The 15,652-nt window shown below is 40.2% G+C and overlaps 1 protein-coding gene across 14 annotated transcripts in view; it reads right to left on the bottom strand.

The window, feature by feature from the left end:
- The window catches only part of ST3GAL6 (ST3 beta-galactoside alpha-2,3-sialyltransferase 6), an 81,540-nt gene that overhangs the window by 28,652 nt on the left and 37,236 nt on the right, over positions 1-15,652 (bottom strand). For 8 of the 14 annotated variants that reach the window (XR_009532564.1, XM_060098657.1, XM_060098667.1 and 5 more), the window contains 3 exons: positions 9,513-9,612; positions 5,158-5,235; positions 4,918-4,987 (listed from right to left, as the gene is read on the bottom strand). Coding sequence is in view for 11 of the 14 variants with exons in the window: in XM_060098657.1 (XP_059954640.1) it covers positions 4,918-4,987; positions 5,158-5,235; positions 9,513-9,601 (237 nt within the window). In the remaining 3 variants the exon portion in view is untranslated. Of the gene's footprint in view, positions 1-3,564; positions 3,704-4,917; positions 4,988-5,157; positions 5,240-9,512; positions 9,613-15,652 lie in introns of those variants that run through there. The other 6 variants (XM_060098668.1, XM_060098661.1, XM_060098666.1 and 3 more) reach the window with 4 other exon arrangements.

The raw sequence follows: 15,652 nt of genomic DNA, 5'->3' as shown, positions 1-15,652 counted from the left end.
AGCTGTTGTCAGCTGTGAAAATAAAAACACACTGGGGCTTCCCTGGTGGCGCAGTGGTTGAGAGTCCGCCTGCCGATGCAGGGGACGCGGGTTCGTGCCCTGGTCCGGGAAGATCCCACATGCCGCGGAGCGGCTGGGCCCGTGAGCCATGGCCGCTGAGCCTGCGAGTCCAGAGCCTGTGCTCCGCAACAGGAGAGGCCACAACAGTGAGAGGCCCGCGCACCGCGATGAAGAGTGGTCCCCGCTTGCCACAACTAGGGGAAGCCCTCACACAGAAACGAAGACCCAACACAGCCAAAATTAATTAATTAATTAATAAACTCCTACCCCCAACATCTTCTTAAAAAAAAAAAAACACTGAAAGTTAGAGGTAGCTAGAACTGAACTCTTTCCTGAGGTCATTAAATTAAAATTTACTCAAGAACAAGAACTACGGATATTTGTCTTCTTGTTGCCTGTCCTGCCCCCCTGCTCCACTCAGGTACTCTCTCAGACAACAATGTTTGATGAGGTGCCTCTGTTTTCTCTGTTTTTTTCCCTCACTTTTAGCTCCTGGCACAGAGCAGTCAACATACATTTAAGAAATGACTGAATGAATTTCAACTCCAAACTAATTCTTTATGGGACCATTATGAAATAGAAAGAAATAAGTTTTTTTTCATTAAAGAGAAGGAACAGGGACTTCCCTTGTGGTCCAGTGGTTAAGACTTCACCTTCCAATGCAGGGGGTGCGGGTTCAATCTCTGGTCAGGGAGCTACGATCCCACATGCCTCCGGGCCAAAAAACCAAAACATAAAACAGAAGCAATATTGTAACAAATTCAATAAAGACTTTGAAAACGTCCACATCAAAAAAAAAAAAAAAAAAGAAGGAGATAAGGAAGAGGTAAAGCACATATTAAAATGCCATTTCCACCTACCAGGACTAAGTACTGCAGAGCAAGTCAAGCTAATCCCTATCCCATCCCCAACACATGGCCCCTTCTTTCCGGCCTTATCAGTTTTGTTCTTCCTTAGTATAAAAATTGCAGGTGGAGATCAGAGCGCCCCTGGGGTTTCAGAGGCTGCATGATAAAATGGAAATAAACAGCAGTAGAGTAGGGACAAATTAGCTTCAGCTTGATCCTGGTTTTGCTACCCAGGAACCACTAACCTTAGGCAAGTCACAGGAGCTCAAGATCTTTAGAGCTAAGAACTCATACCATATTCAGACTAAGCAAAGAGGTGAGAAACTAGCCCTTCCTACTCGAGAAGGGTGTGCCTGCTAGATTCAGTTGTGACAAGTGTTAGCAGCCTCAGGGGTCCAGCCAACTTCAAAAGGTCATTATCTGTATCAGGGTTGATCCCTAAGCTTAGGATCTGCTCTGGGGAGAGGAAGTGTCAGGTCACCTGACTTAAGATTGAGAGGAGGTTCAAGATCTTTCCCAGGCTTCCTTGGGAAAGTAAACCACAGATGACTTTGCACCTTGAGGTGAAAGCAATAAAGGATGCTATTCTTCGGAGTTGGTGGGATACTGCCAGTCAGACCGTGTACTAGGTGACTTACATTTTATTTCTAAATGAAATAACTGTTAAGCACTGTGGCAAAGAATGTGGCCTGCCATTTCAGTCAACAAAGGATGTTGAAGCCCATCAAGCCTTCGGCTACTGCAGCCGCCCCCAACTGTGCACCCTGAGGGGAATTCAGGAGGAAGGAAAACAGGATACTGGCCCCAGATCACTGAGGTGCGTATCAAAGGAATAATTCCAATAATACAGTTCCTTGCATCTTCCCACATGTAGAAAAGGGGTAAATTCATTTTCTTGAGATGTCTGGTTTTTCTTTAATTAGCAGTAATCTTTTTTTTAAATTTATTTATTTAATTTATTTTTGGCTGCGTTGGGTCTTCGTTGCTGCGCATGGGCTTTCTCTAGTTGCAGTGAGCAGGGGCTACTCTTCGTTGCAGGCTTCTCATTGCAGTGGCTTCTCTTGTTGCGGAGCATGGGCTCTAGAGCGCAGGCTCAGTAGTTGTGGCTCATGGGCTCAGTAGTTGTGGCTCGTGGGCTCTAGAGCGCAGGCTCAGTAGTTGTGGCGCACGGGCTTAGTTGCTCCGTGGCATGTGGGATCTTCCTGGACCAGGGCTTGAACCCGTGTCCCCTGCATTGGCGGGCAGATTCTTAACCACTGCGCCACCAGGGAAGTCCAGCAGTAATCTTTTGATGTTCGACTCCCTGTTTTTTTCCCCAAAACTCCTATAAATCCTGGCTCCTCCCTCTTTGAAACAGTCCCTCAGAGCTATCTGAGAGGCTGTATCCCAGGCTTAAGTCCTCAGTAACGTCCCAAATAAAACATAATTCTCAACTTTTAGGTTGTGCTTTTTTTTTTTTTTCAGTCGATAACTCCATGTCTCACACAGAGTACGGGCTCAATAAGTATCCGCCTTATCTGTAATAATTATATATTACATTGTATTATGTTACAGTATGTTGTATTACATTATAATGATCATCTTTGCTGTTGTTACTCCTACAAAAGCCTGGAAAGGAAGATAAATTCTACTAACCAATTTAGATTGTGGAAAAAAAAATGTGGCCTGCCATTCCAGTAAACAAAGGATGTTGAGGCCAGCAAGCCTTCAGCCCACTGCAGCCGCCCCAGACGGTACACCCCGAGGGGGATACACGGTGGAGAAAAACAGGATGCTCCCCCTAGATAGTTAAGGTGCATATCAAAAGGAATAATTTCAATAAGCCCAGACTCCTGCATCTTCCTATTCATAGAGAAGCACTAAAATCATTAACTTGAGACGTCTGCTTTTTTGTGATTAGCAGTCATCTTTTGATACCTGACTGTTAAGGGAAACGCTGACTGAAACCGCCTGCCCTGACCAGGCAAAGACAGTAACAACTTGCATGAGTTATTTTACGACAGGAGGTCCTGGGAAGGAACACGGAACTAATGAGCCACCACCAACCGGAAGAATTCGGGAAAGGTCAAAAAGAGAGAGGAGACGCCAGTCCACGTGTCCTACCAACCTCCCAGAATCCTCCTCGCTGGAATCCATCTTGGCTGAGTGATGCGTGCACCACGAGAAAGGACCCTGAGTGAGAATGCTTGGCCAGAGACAACCCGGAAACTAACCCCATCACCATAAAACCCGAGACTGCGAGCCACGTGGTAGAGCAGTTCTCCTGGGTTCCCTTACCCTGCCGCTCTCCGCCCCGGCGCCCCTTCACAATAAAGTCTCTTGCTTTGTCAGCACGTGCGTCTCCGCAGACAATTCATTTCCGAGTGTTACACAAGAACTCACTCTAGGACCCTGGAAGGGGTCCACCTTCCTGCAACATGACTACATGTCTGTCTGTCTTTTTCAGCAAAAACTCCAATATTTCCTCCCTTACCTCTTTGGAACTGCTCCTCAGAGCTGAGAGCCTGCCATCCCAGGCTACAGTCCTCAGTAAGGTCCCCAAATAAAACATTCTCAACTTTTAGGCTGTGCTTTTTTTTTTTTTTCAGTCGACGAGACAAAGAAACCGAAGATATAAAAAGTGAAGTAACTATTATCTGGAGTCACTAACCCATACCTGACAAAGATGAAACCACACCCAAGCTCAACGGTAAGGAAAGGTGTCCTCTTCATAGCACTGCAGGTAACTCCGCCAGGTTTCCCAGCAGAGCTTCTCCTGATGGCCACTGCAAAGGGAGCTCTGCCGCCAGGGAATACTGTTCACATGACAAATGTGCAGACTTACACACCTGCTGAGCAATCTTTCATAAATACTTTAACCCCTTTGGGTTTTCTAAGAAAATGCCTTTTCTCTCGAAAGCTGAAGAGTACCTTGATTCTAGGGTAGCACTTTGAAGCTGCAGTCTGCAACCCATAGGTGGCTCATGAAGTCAATTTTGCAAGTCATAATCAGCTCATTTTTAAAAAGTGAATAGAACAGAATACAGGGTATCTGGAGTAGGAAAGGTAAAAATTCTTTTTTTTTTTATTATAAATACGTATGGATACTAAGTTCCAAAGCAAAATGTATTTCTTACTATGGGTCATGGTAAAAAAAAAAAAAAAAAAAAAAAAAAAGTTTAACATCACTCTTCTAGTTTTGCGGTGATCCTAACTGGACACACACCCACAGATTGACTACAAGCAGCCGCAGCACAACTGTAGTCAGATGTAAAAATATTTTATGTATCTAAAGTTTTCCAGAAGGTTGGCTGGTTTTTTGTGTTTTTTTTTTTTTTTTTGCGGTACGCAGACCTCTCACTGTTGTGGCCTCTCCCGTTGCGAAGCACAGGCTCCGGATGCGCAGGCTCAGCAGCCATGGCGCACGGACCCAGCCGCTCCACGGCATGTGGGATCTTCCCAGACTGGGGAACGAACCCGTGTCCCTGCATCAGCAGGCGGACTCTCAACCACTGCGCCACCAGGGAAGCCCAGGTTGGCTGATTTTTAAAGGGACCTGTGGCCCCAAAAGGTTAAGAACCAGTCATGGAGAGATACAGTAATACGATAAAAGAAAATAAGAAAAGACAATGTTAATTTTAGATCCTTAAAAGATAAAATGCTGAAAAGCTTGTATGTGTTTTACACACTTCAACATGCCCAGACCTGACTGTCATTGATTTCTATTAATCTGGAAGCATTTTGACCAGCACTCTATCAAAGCAGTGATGGCAAAGGAAAAGAATATTTATGGATGGAAGAGTAAATTCCCTACAAGTCCTGACAACCATAATGAACAATCATTATTTACACTCTATGTAGTCCATTAAAAGTCTGTGAAGGGAAAATATCTACTGTAAACTTTAACCTAGAAGTTAAATAAAAATAGCAAGGGTGGAAAATAACATGGGAACAAGGGTGGGGAAAGAAAACCCTAAAAGGACAGTGTACTCTTTTATGATCAAACACAAATAGACCTCTCTAATCTCACCTGTGTGAAAAGAATACTGGTCTGACTGAGTTCTTCAATGCCTTTTCTTAAAATATATGCAGAGTTCTGACTAAAAGCACAAAAAGACACAGGATAGTCAAGCTCTTCCTTAAATGTAGGATAACCATATTATGTACTTATACTGCTAAGATTTGCATGAAAAAAAGCAAACAAGTGTGGAGAATGATTACAAACGCATTTTGAACATTTTGTGTGCCACGGTTTCTTTTGTATTTTTACCTCAGGAGAGAGGCAAAAGCTGGCTTTGATAAACAAGGCTGGATCTTATTTCTCTTCTTCATTTCCACAGGTGGCACCCTATGAGACAAAAATAGCGTCAGTCAGAAACCAGAACTAGGAAGACGGCCCAAAGGGAAGAAAATGCCCTGGGAACCCACGCGGTGCCACCAGTGAGAGGCTTCTCAGGCAGGGAATAGAAACGCTCACCGCAGCCCCTGAGGGATGACAGAAGTTTCTCCTAAGTCCTGGACACATTTGAGGATTCATGGATGCAAAGCAAGAGAGAGTGGAAAAGGCTGAGGTGACGAGTGACCCAGAAAGGTCAAAGAGCAGTGACTTAAAGGACCCTTTGAGAAGAACTGGGATCATCACGCAGTGGAAGCCAAGACCAGACTCACGGTTTAGAAGTTCCTGAAAGCCTGAGAAATGCACACGGCTATGTAGCTCCTCCGTTGCACACGCGGGGACACCCATGGGCAGCAAACGCCACAGAGACACTGCCCCGAGCAGGTTCCGTAGCCCCTGCCCGTGCCCCGGGGACTCCACAAATTCCACCATTTAGAGTCACATATCTAACTCCCCTCTATTCTTGGCACAGGTTAGGCGCTTGTGCGTCCCCTGAATGGAGCACTTGTCTCCACAATTTCAAAGGGTATTGTGATACAAGACAGAGCACAACAATGAAAACAAATGAAGGGGACAGGGGACAGCAGGACCCAGACTCAGCCAGGCAAGAGCAAAACAGCCTAATATAAAAAACTATTAATGATCATCAGTTGTGTGGAGAATTAATCTAAAAAAGAAAACGAATCAATTGTCTTCTGCAATCACAGGATTCAAAGAGAAACAGCCTAAACCCTTCATGGACTGACTCAATTTTAAACTTATTTTGGGACAAAATCCACAGTTAAAACTGCTAGGTTTCTGAAGTCTGAGGCCAGATGCAGAGAATCATCTTTTGTAAATACCCCAAATGGCAAAACTCTCTTGATTTATGTGTAAGGAAGGTACATAAATATGGTGGGCCAGCACACCAAGCCACACAAACCAAATTATAGTCAGAGGACAAAATAAAGTATAAGATATTACTTGGTTTCTAAGGTTATCAAACCAGAAAACAAACTCTTTTGGGATATTGTGAAGACTGTGGGTGTTTTTTCTTAAAAAAAGACAATTACTTGTCTTAAACAGTTTTTAAGGAAGCAAGTTCCGAGGTAATTTCCAGCCCCGAGGTAATTACCAGCATCCGAGGTAATTTCACGATACTTTCTGTGTCTGGAGTAATGTGTTAGCTTAGGAGTGACATGAAGGTTCCTCAAATTCTGATAACAAGAAAACTGTGCTGAATTTGGACCCTTTTCATTGTCTTCTTTATCATTTCCCCTGTGGCCAAGAATAGGATTTGTAGGGAATTAGCAATCTAGTAAACTTCGTGCTTTCTTTTCTGTTCTTGTCTTCCATTACTAAGTACAGGACAGAGACAAAAGTGGCAGAGATGGAGGGAGAGATGCCTGCAGTAGGATCCTCATGTGGTATATAATCAGACTTCTAAGATCTATGGCTCATTATTTAAGTCCAAAACCTCAAAACTTGTGTCCAAACCGACCCACCTGGCACTGGGTTTTTCCAGTGACCATAAAGAGCATTTACAATGATTTGCCTAACTTCCTTCCATAAAGAGCGTTACAATCAACCAGTGACGAAGTTAAATGCAGAAGCATCATTTTTTTAATCTAGTGAAACAAAACAAAACCTAGAAACATGGTCTAGGATCTACTATTCAAACACTGGCAAAAAGTACCGAACTTTTGTCTAAGGCAGGAAGTTTTTATGTGGTTTATTTTGACATCCTATACTCACCACTCATTCAGGATTTAAAGGTCATCAAAACTTGATTTCTCACCAAAGGACTGACAATAGGAAAAAGGATACCTCTAGACTAACAGACAGTTGTCCTCCAGGATTACATTATGCATTTATAAGCTAAGTGATTTGGGTTTTCCAACCTGTTGTCCACGTCATTTTTTCAGCTCTGGTCATTTGCATTAAGATGAAGAATTTTTTTAAACATTTATAATACATAGTAGCAATTTCTGAGCAAAAATCTGGGAAACTCAAGCAAAGGAATTTCCAAAAGTATCAGACTTCTGAATTCTGAGTTTTGAAAATATATTTTGAGGAGAAATAGACATAGTCTAATTTGATGCCTTTAGTGTTTTTGAATCACCCATCCTCAGGGTTGAAAAAGTGTTTTGCATAACTGAGGGTACTGTTGGTTCAAACTATGTTAGTTTACAGTTTGTTGCAAACATTGTAGAATACAGCAACATGTATATTAACGTTTTCTCTATTTATCTTTATTATAGAAAATATCTTAGAATGTTCTTGATAGAGTAGCACGGTAACGATGGTCTCACACTTGGTGTGAATGGTAGTTTAGCAAAGCATAGCTCAAGGATTTGCAAAGTTAGGAGGAGGGACAAGAGAGCCTCTCTCCCCACCCCCATCTAAATATGAAATTTGGTAAATTAGAATACTTTGTAAAAACAAATTCATATTAATTACCATTATGTACGAGATGTTTTGTTTTTAACCACATTGAAGATAATTGGGAAAGATTTTTTTCCTTAATGTTTCTCCCGAGTGTAGTACTATAACAAAAACTTAATGCTACAAAACATTTTATATTCACCTTTCAGTAGGCAATTTAATCTAGATTATCTGATTTTCCTCCCATGATAACTAATCTGTTTTTAGTATCAGCAACATTTGGCAAGTTTATTTTTTAGATATAAACTGTGGTTTATCTGTTCACTTTTCTAGAAAAAAATCATTCTCATGAGAAAAAGCATAAATTAACAAGAAAGGACAGTGACTCGATTTGCTTTTAGAAAAAGAAAGGCTTAATCAGCTATCCTGTATTTGGACTTATTCAGGTGTAAAGAAATTTAGGGAGGTATAAAGGGTTTAATGTGCTCTTTTTTTGTTGTTGTTAATCTAACAGACCAGCCTTAACTGTGGGCTTGAATCCTAAAAGGATAGTTGCCACAGTGGGACGCAAGGAAATGTTTGGTTGGCAGATGAGCACAAGTGACAGCCAAAAGGAGGGACATACTTGCATGGTCAGTTTATTCTCTAATTCCAATAAGTTCTTTGCTTTCAGAAGCAAGAAAACATTTCTTCTCCCCTCCTCCTACCCCACCCCCCTTTTTTTAAACACACCACAAGGAAAGTACAGACAGTTGCACTACCTCAAACCCTCTGTGACACTTGTAGAAATCAGTAGATTTCTTTTAGATTAGACAGAATCATTTTTTTAATCTCTTGATTTGTTTTCCTTTGGCTCGAAAAGTTGTGTTATACTCAATTGACTCTAGCAAAATTTTGTATGTGGTAGCATAGCTTTAATTTTTCCTATTACAATGCTGTTCTGAATTTTCTTTTGGTTTTTAAAAAACAAAACCTGTTGCTTAGAAGCCATGAACTATTTTACTTTACTTCACTTCAACTTGTCAAAATTTCCTTGTTTTAAAAAAAGTCATTTGGGTTCACTCAGGAAATGCATGTCAGGAAGCTTGTATTATAAGTTGACGAGTTGTGATGTATCAGTAACTGCTGTTACTCCTTTTTCAAAGAAATATAATTGATTTTGAAGTTTTCTAGATTGTCATATGCTTTGTGACGAATGCAGGGAAATCAAGTGGTATTTATTCTAGTCATTTCTATTCAGGCTATAAACTGTAGCTAATTTTTTATTTGCAATTAATTTATTCAAACTAAGTACTTTTCAAAATAGAAAAAAAGGAAAAATGATAAAAATCTTATTATAGAAGTTTTCTCTTTAATAAAACTACCTGTGCCTCTTCAAGTTTTATATGTGACATTTCAAGTCAAAGTCATTTCAAATTGTACATACATTATTCACCAAATATTTTTAAATAAAAGGAACCATATGTAGTGTCTACATTTTATCAACAGTCTCTTATCCAAACATTTTAGACTCTAAGAATCAAGTGCCACTGAGTCTAAGAATTACTCCATCAATTCAAAAAGATGAATTATATAAATAAGAATGTGATGTCCCAAAGATGGTCAACACCACTGCTTCACTGAAAAGTCAATAAAAAGATGTTGTTGTTTATCAATATTTAAACTGTTAGATGTAATGTATAAGATACTAGAATGGTAAAACTCCAATTTATAATGGAAAAGCTAGAAAAGGTTCAAAATGTTACAGGGTTTGTTTTTTGTTTGTTTGTTTTTGTTTTTTTTAATAGGTCCCTCTAATATCATTTGCAGGTCTATGTGAAAGACCAGTTTGGTAGTCATTTTTAAACAGCAAAAATAAAACTTACCCATAGGCATTTGTTCCCCACAATATACAATGCAGCACATAATAGAGGAAGACAGCACTCAGAAAGATGGCCACAAGGTACCCTCTCATGGCTGGCCCACCTGAAACACAGGGGATGAAGGCCAAGGGAAAGGCAAGATCGTTATACAGGTGATTTACACAATGGCTTACATACAAGCATCAGTGAATAAACATATAGAGAGAAGAGTATAAGAAACTGACATCAGCCTGTTATTTTGGAAACACCTACTAAATTTTCGGAAAGTGAATATTTTTTCTGTCTCTCCTCATCCTCTTTTATCAACACAATGTGATTCATGTTTAGACCAATACTTTCCCATGTTAGATAGGAAAAAAATTCATTCAGAACAAAATCTTACACATCTATTTCATATCCAAAACTTTTTTCAGAAATATTTTAAAATACCTATTTTCTCTATCTCAAGAGAAAATGAATATATGCCTTAAGATGTAAACAAACATTTTGTTTTGTCAGTGCTCGAAATGACTTTTAAATGCTATTTATGCTATTTATAAAAAAAAGTCATTTTCTCATTTTAAAAAACTGGGGGAAAAAAGCTACTAAAAATATTTCCCACAACCTCAATTTTTAAAAAATTAACTAATTAATTTATTTATTTTTGTCTGCTTTGGGTCTTCATTGCTGCTCACGGGCTTTCCCTAGCTGCAGTGCGCGGGCTTCTCACTGCAGTGGCTTCTCTTGTTGCTGAGCATGGGCTCTAGGCATGCAGGCTTCAGTAGTTGTGGTGCGTGGGCTCAGTAGTTGTCTAATGGGCTCTAGAGCACAGGCTCAGTAGTTGTGGTGCATGGGCTTAGTTGCTCCGTGACATGTGGGATCTTCCCTGACCAGGGCTCAAACCCATGTCCCCTGCTTTGGCAGCTGGATTCTTAACCACTGTGCCACCAGGGAAGTCCTCCCACATCCTCACTTTTTACACACTTTTAGATGCACCGTATCACAGCACAAGTAAATTTAGCTAATTATTTGCTTGTTTTTATACTAAATGGACAGTATAGTTCACTGCACATTTATACATAGACACAAACCTGGACACAACCCTCTCTCGAGTATAAATGCAAAAAAAAAAAAAAAACCTTTACAAAATATATTTTTTATAGCCTAAAACATTTTGTTTAGTTCCCACTTCTGCTTCAAAGGCAGAAATGAGTATGTTCTCACTTCTACATGTAATTAAATGCAAAAGACAAATTTAATATATGTTTCTATACTAGATCTATTTCAATGCATGTTGCTTAAACAGATATACTATTTCTTTGCATCTCTTATCAAGTTTCTGGTCCATCTAGATACTTGAATATACCACTTGGCTCACTCCTGTCCATCTCTGTTAACCTCAATTGGGGCAATGCAGTGTCGAACGTGTGAGTCTGGTTAGATTCTTTTATTTTTTTTTTTTAATTTTATTGAAGTATAGTTGATTGGTTAGATTCTTAAAGAGCTCCATTGCCTTCTTAAGTATAATCTACTAAACATAAATGAAGCCGTTCTTAATCATATGAGGTCATCGTAACAAATGTAATAATCGTTCTGGGCTCCATTACAGTTGAGACCCTCTGGAGCTAATGAGGGTGTGGGGCTGTTTGGAGTTGACCCTAAACTGTAGGGATTATCCCGTGCAGATTGCTGAGGACACCTCTCTTGGTGTCAGCTGTTGCTTCTCACTGCAATCAAGGCAGCCACCACCCCCATGTTCTAATTAATTATAAATTAATTAGAAATGAAGACTGTCAAGAGGAAGCAAATGAATGCGTTCAATGAGCAAATTTTAGTTTACACATACTTCTAATTTAGCAGACATAATCCCCATGAAGAGTCAACACTAGTTAGAAATCAGAAGACAAGAATCATGGCCCAACTCCACGTAATTCCTGGCTTGAAGGGGCCCTTAGGTCTCCCTTTTCCAACCTGACTGTTCTCACATGTTGAGGAGTGAGAGCACACAGCCAACCTCTTTGGGCTATTAGATAGAGTGGCCAAAATGATGGGCGTCTGGCATTACCTAGGATACAAAAATATGTGCTGAATAAGTTTGTATATTTTATGGTTGTTTGTTTTCTAAAGCTAAAGCCAGCTGTGCTTTTTTTCTATACAGTAAAATGCACGGGTTTTGAGAAAACCAAAGAGAAACTTGGCCTGCCCTTAATGTAGCCTGTGCAGTATTCTTACTGGTCTGACAGAAAGAGTCAGTTGGGCAGGGCTGTGGCGGAAAGGCCACTTCCTCTGCTGGCAAAGGGAGTAAACATGCAAAGGACTCATAGATCACCTCAGGCCTGTGCTTCCCTTTCCACTTTATTCTGTCTTCCTTGCCCATGTGCAATGTATGTCTTGATGTACTGTGCATTATTTTAGAAATCACCTTAAATTCTTGGTAAAAAGCAAGAAATAAATTGCATGATCATTAGTGGGTAAAAAAAAAAAAAGAAAAAGTATGGTTCTGTGCTTCTTGAGAAATAATTGGTAAAATCCAAGTAATGGAGAGAATTAAGGTTTGGGATGATCAGAGTAAAAGTCTAAGACAGTGAGGCATGGGAGATGTTGGACAGATCACTGAACTGGTTAATCGAGGAAACAAAGACAGCAAGATAGCTAGCCCAGAGCCTGGCCCTTATGACATGTTCAACAACTGCCAGCTCTGCTTCCTCCCCTTCATGTGGGAAAGAAGTGCTAATATTAAACACTTTGGCCAGAGGCCACGAGTCATGATTCATGATGGCAGGACATAGGGAGCTGGTGTGGCCTGGCCTTGGCTCATTCAGCCCTTTGACTGAACTGGCCTCTGCAAAATATTTTTTTCAACCAAGTGTCACACAAACATGAATGTAGGATAAATATAAAAGACTCCAAAGAACACAATGGAATTCTTTCTATACCCTGTAACTCAGCTGAAAATACACTATAAGCCTTTTTTGTTGTACATTGGACAGTCTCAGATATCAGGGGTGTTTGGAAACTCTGGAAGTTCTAGAATCCACAAGTTAGACTTGGACAGAGAATGTTTTAGAAATTACTGATACCAAGCTTAAGACTGTCCTAGAAGACATTTTACCATGGGCCAAAATAGTCACCAAACAATCTGCTTAAATACTCAGATTAAATACTTAAAACTCCACCCAGAGTAACATCAGTTTTGCAAACACCCAACAAGGATGCCACTTATCAGTATCAGCAATTTTTAAAAAATATATTTACATCTAAGGTAAGATAGCATATGAAAGTCTAGACAAAGAACTCAGTATTTACAGTTCAATTTGCTTATCTGTCCCTCAAAACGTATTCTTTGGGAAATTTATATATCACTTTACAGAGCTCAAAAGTGTGGGTAAGCGAGATGTTGTTTTTCACCAGTTTGCGGTTTAGCTGAAGACAAAGAAGTATGAGAAAACATTTTTTTCCTTCAAAAAGTAAAATGAACCTACTAGCAGTGAAGAGCTACTGCATACACCACCTGAGAAAAAATTTGGAAGCTTTGCCACTCTCTCACATGTCATGGGCAATTCAAAGCATCCATATTCAAGTGGCAAAGCAAACTGGGGCCAGCCAGGATATCCTTGTGATAAACATGTAGAGCCCCTCTGCTTGCTCACAGCAAAAACTTCCACAAATAAATGAATTCTCTAATTATAAGTCTATAAATGAAACAACCATTTCGCTTTGAGCAAATGACTCAAAGGAACACCAGTAAGAATTTAACACAGAGTGCCTGCTTTAAGGGGAGGAAAAAAAAAAAAAAGCCCCTTCAATATAGCTTCAGTTACCAAAACAAACAAGTTTCAAGATCTTGACATTAAACAACACATATCAGCTTCTTGGCTGCAGATGCTACTAAGACCAGAGTCCCTAAAACATCCTTCACAAAGTTTAAGCCATAAAGCAATTATTCACCGAAAGTGTGAGTGGAGAGTGTCAAGGGAGAGCAGGAATCATTGGCAGGGATCAAATGTTTATTTCTTGCCCGATTATGATACATAACCCAATAGATGAATAATCTGCATATGCCAAAGTGAGCTCAATCTTGGCAACAGGTTTTCCTTCTCTTTAATAGTAACAGTATATTTTATAAGTTCATAAAATGCTTGTATGTCCATCACTTCATTTAAGGCTCAAAACAAGCTTGATAAACAGATGTGCAAGAGTCTGTCATACAGAGTAAAGTCAGTCAGAAAGAGAAAAACAAATACCATATGCTAACACATATATATGGAATCTAAAAAAAAAAAAAAAAAAAAGGTTCTGAAGAACCTAGGGGCAGGACAGCAATAAAGACACAGACATAGAGAATGGACTTGAGGACACGGGGAGGGGGAAGGGTAAGCTGGGACAAAGTGAGAGAGAGGCATGGACATATATACACTAACAAATGTAAAATAGATAGCTAGTGGGAAGCAGCTGCATAGCACAGGGAGATCAGCTCGTGCTTTGTGACCGCCTGGAGGGGTGAGATAGAGAGGGTGGGAGGGAGAAACAAGAGGGAGGAGATATGGGGATATATGTATATGTACAGCTGATTCACTTTGTTATAAAGCAGAAACTAACACACCATTGTAAAGCAATTATACTCCAATAGATGTTAAAAAAAGAAAAAAAAAACAGATGTGCAGGCATCATCTTCTTGATGAATGAGGGAAATGAAAGTTTCTGCAATTCAGTGAGTTGTCCCAGCTCACACAGTTCAAGAGACAGAAACAGACTTAAGTCTGACCATTTCTTTCTCACAGTTCTATTCCTGGTGTCATCCTGTCTATCAAGACAAAATACATGAGGGGAACCCAAAAGAGAAAACTCTAATTGACAACTTCCTGACAGTGCGCTGTTGATGGGCAGAGTTCCGAAAGGGCAAATACAGACGTGGGTTGCAGGGAGAGGACTGCAGGGCAGCGTTCCCCAAAGTGAAATGGCAGCTCCAAGGGCCAGCACCAGCCGAGGCCTTGTTAACATGCACATTCCTGAGCCCCTACTTCATCTGAGTCTCTAGGGCTTGGAAAAGTGTATTGAAACAAGAACACTCCAGTCTGATTCTTATGCCGACCCAAACTACAGTTTGAGGATCACTGCTCTAGGATTCTCAAGAGAACCATGGAGGAATGTACTGAAATACGGAGACCATAACAGAAGTTACAATAATGACCCCACTCCATGAGAGCAGGACTCGTCAATCATTCTATTCGCATTTATTCATCTACTTCTAACAATACATGTCACACAGAAGATGTTAAGTAGATAATCGTTGAATGTAGTTACAGATCTCATAACTAGATGCTTTGGATTGATTTTTTATCCAAAATGCCTAGCACATGGCAATGCCTAATGAATAATGGCTGATTAGAATCATTAAGATATTGCAGTGCTTAGCATTTGTCAAGGCCCCCGACAGATGCTTTTGGTGTATTATCTCATGTGATCCTCACAACCACCCTGTGAGGGAAATAGTAAACTCACAATTCCCATTTCACAGAGGAGAAAACTGAAGCTCTGAGAGGAATATTAACTTACCTGAGCTAATAAATTGCAGAACAGACTCAAACCCGTATCTATCAGACCAGAGTCCACACCCTGTACCGCTGCTCTCCAGATGGGAGCTCTTACACATTGGGGCAGGTCCAGCCTTCTGACACCAGACTGAACATGACAGAATGTCTCCTCTGCCCATCCTACCAGCTCCCTAAGCGGTATCAATTCTAGGAATTGATGAAATGGAGATAAAGTTTACAGTCACAAACTGGGCTGAAATAACACCCTATTACTCACAACCTTGTTCTTCCCCACCCTATTCTGGATTTCAGTAAATCCATTTTTTTTTTTCCTCCATGGTTCTATTGAGTGTCCTGGAGCAGTGATCCTCAAACTTCAGTATGATTAAGAATCAAACTGGTGGATTCCTATTTCAATGCACATTCTTGAGCCCCAGGGCAACCATAATAGCATTGCTTATAAAAACAAAACAAAAACCCAATGGAATGACACTTGAAAATGGTCAGATTCTTATTTTTAGACTCTCTAATGCTTTTTCAAACCTAAAGAGGCTTGTTTTTCCAACAACCAGTTAGAAAAAAGCATATTCAGCAATAATTCTGGAAACATCATTCTATTCTCTGAGCACA

The sequence above is a fragment of the Mesoplodon densirostris genome, chromosome 5, assembly GCF_025265405.1.
Source record: "Mesoplodon densirostris isolate mMesDen1 chromosome 5, mMesDen1 primary haplotype, whole genome shotgun sequence".
NCBI classification, from domain to species: Eukaryota; Metazoa; Chordata; class Mammalia; order Artiodactyla; family Ziphiidae; genus Mesoplodon; species Mesoplodon densirostris.
The sequence above is the reverse complement of the archived record's forward strand: the minus strand, read 5'-3'. Positions and strand labels throughout refer to the sequence as shown.